Source organism: Triticum urartu, chromosome 1A (assembly GCF_056163025.1).
Source record: "Triticum urartu cultivar PI428250 chromosome 1A, HENAU_Tu73, whole genome shotgun sequence".
Classification (NCBI taxonomy): domain Eukaryota; kingdom Viridiplantae; phylum Streptophyta; class Magnoliopsida; order Poales; family Poaceae; genus Triticum; species Triticum urartu.
This window is the reverse complement of record NC_141873.1, coordinates 136,572,991-136,584,208: the sequence shown is the minus strand read 5'-3', so window position 1 is coordinate 136,584,208 and position 11,218 is coordinate 136,572,991. Positions and strand designations below refer to the sequence as shown.

At 50.7% G+C, this 11,218-nt stretch overlaps 1 protein-coding gene across 1 annotated transcript; it reads left to right on the top strand.

The window, feature by feature from the left end:
* The first annotated feature begins 5,642 nt into the window (after window positions 1-5,642).
* LOC147990373 (uncharacterized) lies at window positions 5,643-6,122 on the top strand. Its single transcript, XM_087538187.1, has one exon. The coding sequence runs from the start codon at window positions 5,643-5,645 to the stop codon at window positions 6,120-6,122; it is 480 nt and encodes a 159-aa protein (XP_087394313.1).
* Window positions 6,123-11,218: the final 5,096 nt, after the last annotated feature.

Sequence of the window (11,218 nt, the reverse complement as noted above, 5' to 3'; positions counted from 1 at the left end):
ACGTAAAAACGGTCTAACAAAAATAATTGGACAAGACGGATTGCAACCAATATCAAGAACAATAAAATCTATGGTAACATAATTCCTATTTGCAAGAATAAGAACATCATTAATTCTTCCCATAGGATTTTTAATAGTAGAATCCGCCAAATGCAAATTTAGACAACACTCTTCAATGTCGGTAAGACCGAGCACATCACATAAAGATTTCCGAATTGTAGAAACACTAGCACCCAAGTCACAGAAAGCAAAACACTCATAATTTTTATTCTTGACTTTGATAGTAGGTTCCCATTCATCATGTAATTTTCTAGGAATTGAAATACCTAATTCCAACTTTTCTTCTAAAGCTTTCATCATAACATCCACAATATGTTTAGTAAAAGATTTATTTTGTTCATAAGCATGGGGTGAATTTATCATGGATTGCATCAAAGAAATACAATCAATCAATGATAAATTATCATAATTAAAGTCTTTGTAATCTAAAAGAGTGGGCACATCACTAGTTAAAGTTTTGACCTCTTCAAACCCACGTTTATCAATTTTCTCAACAAGATTTTCACCCTCCGAATTATCGGGACGCCTTCTAGCTAAAGTTGACTCTTCTTCAGTCCCTTTATTATCAATCTTAATTTTACTAAACAAAGAATCAATAGAGGAAACACCAATCATTTTAAGATCTTCATCACTTGTATGAAAGCAATCACTAGAAAGCACTTTTTCTAAAAATTCTCTTCTAGCTCTAAGCATAGAGGTTCTTTTCTTACATTCATCCGTAGAAACATAAAGAGCTTTAATTGATTCCTCAACCTTAGGCACAAAATTTGCATCTTGAGATTTTCTACATCATGAGAAATTCTATCAATACTTCTAGACATATCATCAATCTTATTCAACATTTCTTCTATTTTAGCACTGAAAACTTTTTGAGTATTAATAAATTTTTTTAATGTTATTCTCAAGATAAGAGGTGTTCCTATTATTATCATCATTATTATAAGAAGGATTACCATGGGAATTACAGTAATTATTAGAGGAATTACTAGGAAAAGGCCTAGGATTAAAATTACCTCTATAAGCATTGTTATTAAAATTGTTTCGCGAGATAAAATTCACATCTATGGCATCACTATTTTGCTCAATCGAAGTAGACAAAGGCACATCATTAAAATCAATAGGAGCACTTTTATTAGCAACCAATTTCATAAGAGCATCAACTTTTTCACTCAAAGAAGAAATTTCTTCAACCGAATTAACCTTTTTACATGAAGGAGCTCTTTCGATATGCCATTGTGAGTTATTTGCCATAATATTATCAAGAAATTTGGTGGCTTCACCCAAAGTTATTTCCATAAAAGTACAATGCATGGCAGAGTCCAAAAAATTACGAGAAACAAAATTCAACACCACATAAAAAATTTGTATGATCATCCAAACATTTAACCCATGAGTTGGGCAATTCCTTAGCATTAATTTCATCCTTTCCCATGATTGTGGAACATGCTCATGTTCAAGTTGCTTGAAATTAATGATCTAGGTTCTAAGGGAAATAATTTTTGCGGGTGGAAAATACTTAGTAATAAAGGCGTCTTTGCACTTATCCCAAGAATCGATACTATTACGAGGCAAAGAAAAAAACCAAATTTTTGCATGATCTCGCAAGGAAGAAGGGAATAATTTCAACTTCACAACATCATTGTCCACATCTTTTTTTATTTTGCATATCACATAATTCCACAAATGTTTTAAGATGGGACACGATATCCTCATTAGGAGTACCGGAAAATTGATCTTTCATAACAAGATTCAACAAAGCGGTATTAATATCACAAGACTCTGCACTAGTGACGGGAGGAGAAATCGGAGTGCTAATAAAATCTTTGTTGTTGGTATTGGAGAAATCAGACAACTTGGTGTTCTCTTGAGTCATTGTGACTATGCACCAAGATTGCACTCAAAAAACAGATTCAACGAGAAAACGACGAACGAAAAAAGGGCGAATAAAACGACAAATTTTTGTGAAGTGGAGGAGAGGAAAACGAGAGGAAAATGGCAAATAATTTAAATTGCAAGGATATGAGATCTGTGATTAGGAACCTAGTAGATGTTGATGATGTTTCCCGGCAACGGCGCCAGAAATTCCTTTTAATGCGGCTTGAACTACGTCTGTATTTCCCCAAAGAGGTAGGGATGATGCAGCACAACTACGGTAGGTATTTCCATTAGTGAAGAGACCAAGGTTATTGAACCAGTAGGAGAACCATGCAACACAATGTAAACAACTCTTGCACACAAAGAACAAATACTTCCAACCCGACGTAAGAGAGGGGTTGTTAATCCCTCACGGGTAAAAAGGTAGGTAAAATTGTAGTAGATTGGATAAATAGATCTCGTGGGAACGCGAGATAATATAAATAAATAAAAATTGCAGCAAGGTATTTTTGGGTTTTTAGATTAATAGATCTGAAAATAAAAGCAAATAAAAATAGATTGCGAAGGCAAATATAATAAAGAAGATACCCGAGGGCTTTAGATTTCACTAGTGGCTTCTCTCGAGAAAATAGCAACAGTTGGTAAACAAATTACTGTTGGGCAATTGATAGAACTTCAAATAATCATGATGATATCCAGGCAATGTTCATTTTATAGGCATCACATCCAAGATTAGTAGACCGACTCCTGCTTGCATCTACTACTATTATGATGTAGGCTAGAACCCTAAAGGCCCGATCTTTCACGAAATGGAGGAGATCCTATGGAGAACACGAGGAGAAAAAGAACGAGAGAAATCACTCAACCAACAAGATTCAGTCACACATATGCTAGATCCTCGAAACAGAAAGATTTACACGATCCGAATTCAATAAGGGACGATACAGGAGGCACATTCTTCTCCGAAAGGAGGTCTTGAGGGTCTTCCCGGTTGTGGTCTTGAATCCACTTGGGGGATCTTCTCCATGGAGGTCGTGAACTCCTAAGAAGAAGGGATCAAGTGGAGAGCAAAGCTTCTCAAATGAGCTACTACTTCGCTAACCCTAACTAGGAGGAGGAGGAGGAGGTCAATTTATAGTCTTAGTGCAAATGGGGACGAAGTGAAGGGGTACATGGGCCTCGGGCCCGAAACTGTGCGCAGACAGGTACCGGACGTCCGGTGGATCATGGGTGTCCGGACGTCGCCGAACTTCCGTCATTTTGGCTCGGTTGAAGTGGTACCAGATTTTCGGAGATGGCCGGTCGTCCGGTCGCTTCGGACTTCTGCTAATTTCATTCTGTTGGGGACCTGCCAGATTTCCGGTGGAGCCCGGACATCCGGTCGCTGGGAGCACGTCAGGACCAGAAGCTTTGCAGGCGAAGAACACCTTTAGTCAGGATAAGATGTACTACTGTCCCCCTTCAGAATTGGCTGCAGTGGTATCCCTTCCCACCTATGCCTTGAGGGAAGAGGACCGGACCGGTATAAATATAGGTTAGCCTCCACCGTAGAAAGGGGATCGGTTCGAGAGAGTCCATCTGATCCACTTAGCCCCTCGAGCCCTCACTAGGCAGCTCACCCTTGTACTAGTTCATACTCATTCTCCTCACGAGGCAATCGACCACAAAGGAGGAGTAAGGTCTTACGCCACAAGGTGGCCCGAACCTGGGTAAATCATCATGTTCCTTTCTTCTTCCACTCACTAAAGCACGACGGAGAGTCACTGTGGGGCAGTGAGCAGCGAGCCATAGCTTAGTGGAGTCGTTTGTGCACGCCCCAGAGTTCGAACCTTTCTTGGGTCTGCATAGCCCCGATTCTGACATTTGGCGTGCCAGGTAGGGGCGTGCCGAAGCTCCTTTGCTTCGTTTCTCCTCATTTCCACTGTCCCCATGGCCGATGCTCGTCGTGTTCGGGCCGAGCGCCGGGCTGCTTGTGTCGCTTAGACGGCACCGACAGGTCGCAGCGCCCCTCGCTACTCCGCTTCTCCCGCGGCCAACGCTGCCACTGACCCTGCCGCTCATGAGAAGCAGGACTCTTCTCTGCCACACTCCATGCAGCATGATGGCCGCACCGCCACGCCTTCGCTCACTCCGGCCACGGCTTCATCCTCCCACGCTCACCGCGAGTCGGCGAACGTGCAGACTACATTGCTCATGGCGTGTGAGCTACTGCGCTACCGCCCCGCCAACGAAGGCTATGACGCCTGGCTAGGCCGCATCACGAAGCTCGTCACCGCAGCACCCTCCCACTCGCTTCGTCCTCCACTACCTCGGGCGGACCACATGGCGCATGTTGTGCCTCCTCCTCCTCCCCTGTGCAGCAATTATGTCGAGCCAAGGCGCAAGGCGTGGCCGCACGACCCGCCACATGGAGCACCGGTGCCGGCGCGGGACAAGGCCAGGTGCTAGGTTGTGCAGCACCCACAGTACAACGTGTGTGCGCTCCTGGCACCGCTGCATCAGCACCAAGATCGGGCCGCTCTGGAAGCCACGACGTGTGGGCGCCAGGACCGTGCCCCTCTCGTGAGCGCGGCAGGCTGCTGCGCTTTCACTTGTGAGCTGTGCCGCATGGTCTGGCCAGTCAAGTTCAAGCCGGAGTTGCCCCCGCGTTACGATGGCATCCCCGACCCCACGGAGTTCCTTCAGCTCTACGCGCTGAGCATCGAGGCGGCGTATGGCGACGACAAGGTTATGGCGAACTGGTTCGCCATGGCCCTGAAGGAAGGCGTGTGCTCCTGGCTCATGCACCTCCCATAGGGGTTGATCTCTTCGTGCGATGAGCGGTTCATCGCCAAATTCCAAGGCACTCGTGACCGTGCCCTCGCGATCAACGACCTGCGACGCGTGAAACAGTGCCTGTGCAAGACCCTCCGCAAGTACATCCAGCACTTCACCCAAGTCCGCCTCAAGATCCCGAAGGCCTCGGAAGAAGCCATCATCTCGACGTTCACTGACGGTGTCACGGATGTTAGGATGAGCGAATATCTCACCATCAACGATGACATGTGCACGACACTGGAGCTGTTCAACCTAGCTAACAGGTGTGCCAGGGCAGAAGAGGGCTGCCTCTGCCTCCTCAATCACCCAGATGTTGATCCCAAAGACAAGAAGGCCAAGGCAAAGGAAGTGAAGCGCCAGGGCCCCATCGTGTTGGCGGCAGAGCCTAACCTGAAGCGCGACTATGACCGTGAAGAGCCCTCAAAGGATGGTCGCCCGTTCTGCACCTACGACTGTCACGAGCTCAGGGCGCTCCGGGACAAGCGCCTGGGTCGCCGCCCCGACCGCAGTGTCCATGGCTTCGGCCGTAGAGGAGGCTACGTAGGGGGCCATTGGGACAACCACAATGCTTGTCAGGCTGGCATGACCAGCCTCGCGAAGGTGGCTGGCACGATCAGCCTCGTGACGACGCCTGGCGCGATCAGCCTCACGTGGCCCGTCCTCGGGGCAACGCTGGCCTCCCGCCGCCGCTGCCACCCGGGAAGAACGACGACAACTAGCAAGACGGAGGGGTTGGGGGCTAGCAGGAGCCCCGCGTGGTCGCCTGCATTCTTGGCGGCGCACAGGCACCCGCCTCAAACCGCATCTTCAGGCAGTTCTCTCGTGAGGTGAACGCAACCCTCCTGAAGCTCGAGGTCGTACGTCCCCTCAAGTGGTCGCCGTATGCCATCATGTCCGACACCAAGGATCACCTCAGGTGTTCAGCCACCGCTGACGCGCTCCACATGCTGTGCACGCCCACCATCAGCAACGTTGTAGTCACCAAGACCCTCATCGACGGCGGCGCCGACCTCAACGTCCTCTTTGTCGAGACCTTCGAGACGCTTCAAGTGCCCTATGACCACCTCATGCCCACCAGGCCATTCTCTGGGGTGATCGGCGGCTCCACCACTCACCTAGGGCAGGCACGCCTCCCCGTCACCTTTGGCAAGCGCGACAACTACCACACCGAGCTGATCAACTTCGATGTGGCCCACATTGCCCCCCGGTGCAACGCCATCCTGGGTTACCCTGGCCACGCCAAGTTCATGGCGGCCACCCACCATGTCTACAACATCCTCAAGATGCCAGGGTGCAACAGTGTCATCGTTGTCGCTTGTGATGGGAAGGATGCGGTCTACTCCCTCGAGAACGCCTACCGGCCACAATGACCGAGAACTCCGGCGGTGAGGGCGGCATCGTGCCTCCCGAGGATGCCCCCGCAAAGAAGAAGCAGCTCCTCCCCAAGAGCTGCCCTAAGGCGAAGAAGCTCGCCAACGACACCTTAGGTGCCCCGCCTGCTGCCGGGGCACGCCTTCCTCTCGCATAGGAAGGCGTGCCCGGTGCCTCCCTCAGGATAGGCTCGGGGGCTTCCATCGAGAGGGCCACTAACCTAACCAGTGCGGCGAGGGAGGCGCTCGGGCACCACTTGGAAGCGTGCTTCGAGGCGCAGCCCCATAAGCAAGGCACAAGGAGCGAGGCGCCAAGAGCACAAGAGTTCATCACCAAGGTGATCGAGGAACTTCAAGAAGCACAAGCCATACACGGCTAGAGCCTCCCCGCGCTTCCTAGCTACCAGCGCAACAGCCGCTCCTGACACGGGCGGCGGGCTGCGCATCTGCGTCAACATCCCGGGTCTCAATAGGGTCGCTTCTCAAGACCTCTTCTGGCCGTCACGCGTCGGTCGGAGTGGGGGCCTCCCCTGCAACTACATCCGCATGCCCTTCGGCCTGCTCAATGCGTGCACCACGTACCAGCGGTTCACGCAGCTTGCTCTAGCATCTCATGAGGCTCGGTGCCTGGCGCTGGTGTCTCACGAGGCCCCGGTGCCTCGTGAGCCTCCCGAGCTTGAGGGGCCGCCCAGCTTGTTAGGAGTGGACCTCGGCGACACGCTTCATCGACTACTTCGACGCTACCACAGTAGCATTGCCAGGTGACTTTTTGGTTTGTTCAATTGAGGGCGCCCCACGGGCTGTATTATCCTTAGGCTGGCTAGGGTATGCCCATGTAATTGTGTTGTTTTGTTCATGTATTGAGACCTGCTGCATTTTCATCAATTGCTATGCCTGTTAACCTTGTGCTCTGACACCTCTCCGCGACCGGAGGGGTCACCTCCTGAGGCTTCGCGTGCTAGCAGCTCTCCTCTTGAGTGTCCCATGAGCGGGGGCTAGTGGCACAGTGTTTGAGCTTGGGTTCGTCCCAGCAATGCTGATAAACCTAAGCCACCGAGCTCTGGCTCGCGAGCAAGTCCCGTGCACGTCACCTCATCAGGTTCTTAGTGCTTGGTCTCCTCACTGAACAATCACGAGCAGATCAGCAAGTGAGAGCCGCCTTTTGTGCCATGTAATCTGTCAATGCGCAAGAACTTCAGGAGGCGGCTACCCGAACGATGTCTAGGCAATGCCTTGCCACCTCAAAGGATTGGCCTCGGTTAGGAGACGGTCTGGTCTGCAAAAAGCTAAGTACAGCCACCCCATATGCCGTGATTATTTCCAACAAACTCCCTTCCCTAACAACTCTCGCGGGGCAAGCCGTTTCTTTTTCGAGCAAGTCGCTTGCACATTAAAGGGGGGGTTCTTGATCATCGCGTCTCAGGAGCCCCTACTGGCTCTCGAACCCTCACCCCCTGGACTTGTCCCAGTCATCGCGACCTGACATACCAGTGACGGCTGAGCCTTGCTCGAGGGCCGGGACCCAATGACATAGAGCACTTTGACAAGCAAGGAAAAGGGGGGCGAACTTCGCGAGGGGACACGGGGAGAGGGGCACAGTCTGGCTGCATCGGCATCACTTGAAACACAAAGAACCTCGATTCTCTCACAAGTCCTTCACGGGGCTTTTGTGACTCACCGAAGAGCAAAGGTGCACACAGAATCAAGCTCCAAGGAAGCATGCCCTCACGACGCAGGAACCTCCTGCCGGCCGCAGATGCCTTACGCTGCACCTAAAGCTAAGTCGTCCCCTGCACGCCTTGCGCGAGCCTCGCCAGTAATGCCTTGTTACTACTTTCACAATCCAGTATCGGCGGAAACCCCTTTTTCTGTCATGAGCAGCTTACACGTCAAGGGGGACCTCTTGAGCATTGCACCTCAGGAGCTCTCACCGGACCTAGAGCCCCTCACCTCCTGGCCATGCCCAAGGCATCACAACCTGGCATACCAACGACGGCTGAGGCTTGCTTGGGGACTGGGTCCCGACGACGCAGAGCACTAAGTGATCGTAAGAAAAAGGGGGCTAAGCCCAAACGAGAAGTACCACGATAACTTAAAAATGCAAGCTAGAAGTTCTAAGATAAGGCGCAAGCGCCATAGTTCCTTACACGCCCTCGCGAGGCCCTTGATTGTCTGATGCAGGAAATAAAAGAACAAAATAAACTTCCTCCTGAAGGTCGCCGCTCCTAGGCTCTGACTCCGGCCCCGCCAATGCTTAGTCAGAGTCCTCCTCCACCTTGACGCGGTGGCGTGGTGGATCGTCGGAGTCGTCGTCGCCCCCGCTCCCCCCGGAGGTGGCGCCATCACTGTCACTGCTGTCATCACCGGAGGAAAAGCTGCCGCTGCTCCTGTCGCTCTCCATGTAACAGCCAGGTGGCCGCCGGCCTCCCCGAAGACCTTCACGAAGAGCGTCGTGGCCTCGTGGAACTTGAAGTGGATGGTGTGCCCCTCCTTCAAGCCGCGGGCGCGGGCGAATGACTTCCACCCTCAGTTCAGGAACACGAAGCTGGCAGGAGTGACCTCGGCCTCCACTCACGAGGACTTGTTGCAGCAGCCATCCGGCTGCATCCATGACCCGAGAGGCGCGTCCATCGCCAGCTCCTTCGCCAAAGAGTTCAGGAGTTGGAGCCAGGTGTGTGGCAGAGTGTTCATCTAGACGATGAACTCGTGGGCCGAGTCGGCAGAGTGGGCCATCGCCTGAGGCGGCCGGGTAGCCGCGCTATTCCTTCCTCCTCAGCCTTGGCCGCCTCGAACCCCGCGGGCGCGCGCGAGTGGGGTTTGCCCCGTGGCTGCCGGAGCCAGTGCGAGCCGCCAAAGGAGGACGCCTGCGTCCCCAGGGAGGTGCTATAGGTGTAGCGGCGGACTTGCGGGGGTGGTCGTGCCCCCTCTTGGGTTGCGGCGGCTCTGGCCCCTCTAGCACCACCTTGCCCTTCTCGATGGTAGTGAACCTCCTCATGGGAGCCATGGCTGCAGTGGCAAAGGTTAAGGACGGACAGGTGAGAAGGCAGAAGTAGGCCGAGGGGTTCAATCCCTCGCCCCTTTTATATCGGTCAAGGGGGCCGGTCCGCGCCACTTCACCTTCAGAGCAATGATGCCCCGCATCGTCCGCCAGGCTTTTTGACAATCCGGGCAGTTGCCGAGGCATCATGGGGAAGTGGGGGCGTCATGTGACCCGAGTGTGCCACGCGTCGAGGCTGGCCCACAGGCGGTTGGAGCCCGCGCTTCTTCGCCCCCTCTTCTTCAGCTTCGCTTCGAAGTAAGGTTGTGCGCGCCGTTGGCTCAGTGGCTACTGTCGGGGCTCTGAAACCGGGGGTACCCAAGCCCGTTTGCCTGTGATACGGCTCCAATGTATCTATAATTTTGATTGCTCCATGCTATTATATTATCTGTTTTGGATGTTAATGGGCTTTATTTTACACTTTTATATCATTTTTGGGACTAACCTATTAACCGGAGGCCCAGCCCAAATTGTTGTTTTTTTGCCTATTTTAGTGTTTCGCAGAAAAGGAATATCAAACAAAGTCCAAACGGAATGAAACCTTCGGGAACATGATTTTCTCAACAAATGGAATGAAACCTTCGGGAACGTGATTTTCTCAACAAAGTCCAAACGAATACTTCTAGGCTCGCCACCCAACCTCACGAGGCGCGTGGTGACATGAGCCATGACAAGCGGAGCCAGAAGGGCGCCAGCGGGCGTAGGCAAGGATAGTTTCCTCTTTGGTGCTAAGTAGGCAATGATGTACCCGGGTTCCCAAGGAATCCCCCAAAGGTTTCCATTCCAGTGCAACAAGATCAAGACCACGGGCTCAGCAGGACGGAGGTCATCACCGAGCCCACCTGCATGGCACGACCAAAAGCTTTGCAGGCGAATACCACCTTTAGTCCGGATAGGGTGTACTACTGTGCCGCTTCAAAATTGGCCGTTGTGGTATCCCTTCCCGCCTAAGCCTTGGGAGAAGAGGACCGGGCCAGTACAAATATAGGCTAGCCTCCACCGTAGAAAGGGGATCGGATCCAGAGCCATCTGATCCATTCACCCCCTGAGCCCTCCCGAGGAAGCTCGCCCTTGTACTAGTTAATACTCATCCTGCTCACGAGGCAATCCACCACAAAGCAGGAGTAGGGCCTTACACGACAAGGTGGCCTGAACCTGGGTAAATCATCGTGTTCCTTTCTTCTTCTGCTCGCTCAAGCACGATGGAGCGTCGTTGTGGGGCAGTGAGCAGTGAGCCATAGCTTAGCGGAGTCCTTCGCGCACACCCCAGAGGTCGAACCTTTTTTGGGTCTGCGGAACCCGAATTCCGACAACAGTTAGTTATGTAATTACCCATGTCATGCATCTTAGACAAACTCATGTTATCTTATTCACGTGGTATGGAAAGTTGACTGGAATTGGCCGTAGACATTTATCGTTAGGATGGATTAACGAGTGAAAATACGAATTGAAGAAAGCAATACATTTATACAAGTATTGACTAGATGTTGCCTCTTCGTAAATACTAATGCATTTTTAAAAAACTCTATAATGCTACATGACTTTTTAGATATGTTTACGGAAATGAAAAAAATGAATACCAAATATTAATCTCATAGTGTGACTTGACATGCTTTTTTATTAGAAAAAAAATTAATCAAACAAAAATCCTCAAACCGTTAATTTGATGACTTTACCAAATAAATGTTAGGATGTAGTAACAATAATTCATAGCGAGCATCGCGCAGGGAATCTTCTAGTTAATAACTATTTATGGATCTTAGTAACTGATTAGTCTATTTATTTGCAAGAGGAAAAGTGCCATGAGTAATTAACACAAATAATGATCAATGCAACCATTGTATTTTTTGTCATGCTCGATAAATGTGTGACATTCAAGACCCATCCTTATCATTACATGGTTGTCGTAATCCTATGTCGCCGATCGTCCCACAACACATCCTGAAGGAGCTCTGATGTGGCGGCAACGATCTAGACCATCCCCGAGTTTGCGTATGAGGGTTCTTCAAGTATGATAGATGAGAGGAAGGAAATACATGATTTGTTCATATTTTTTTAT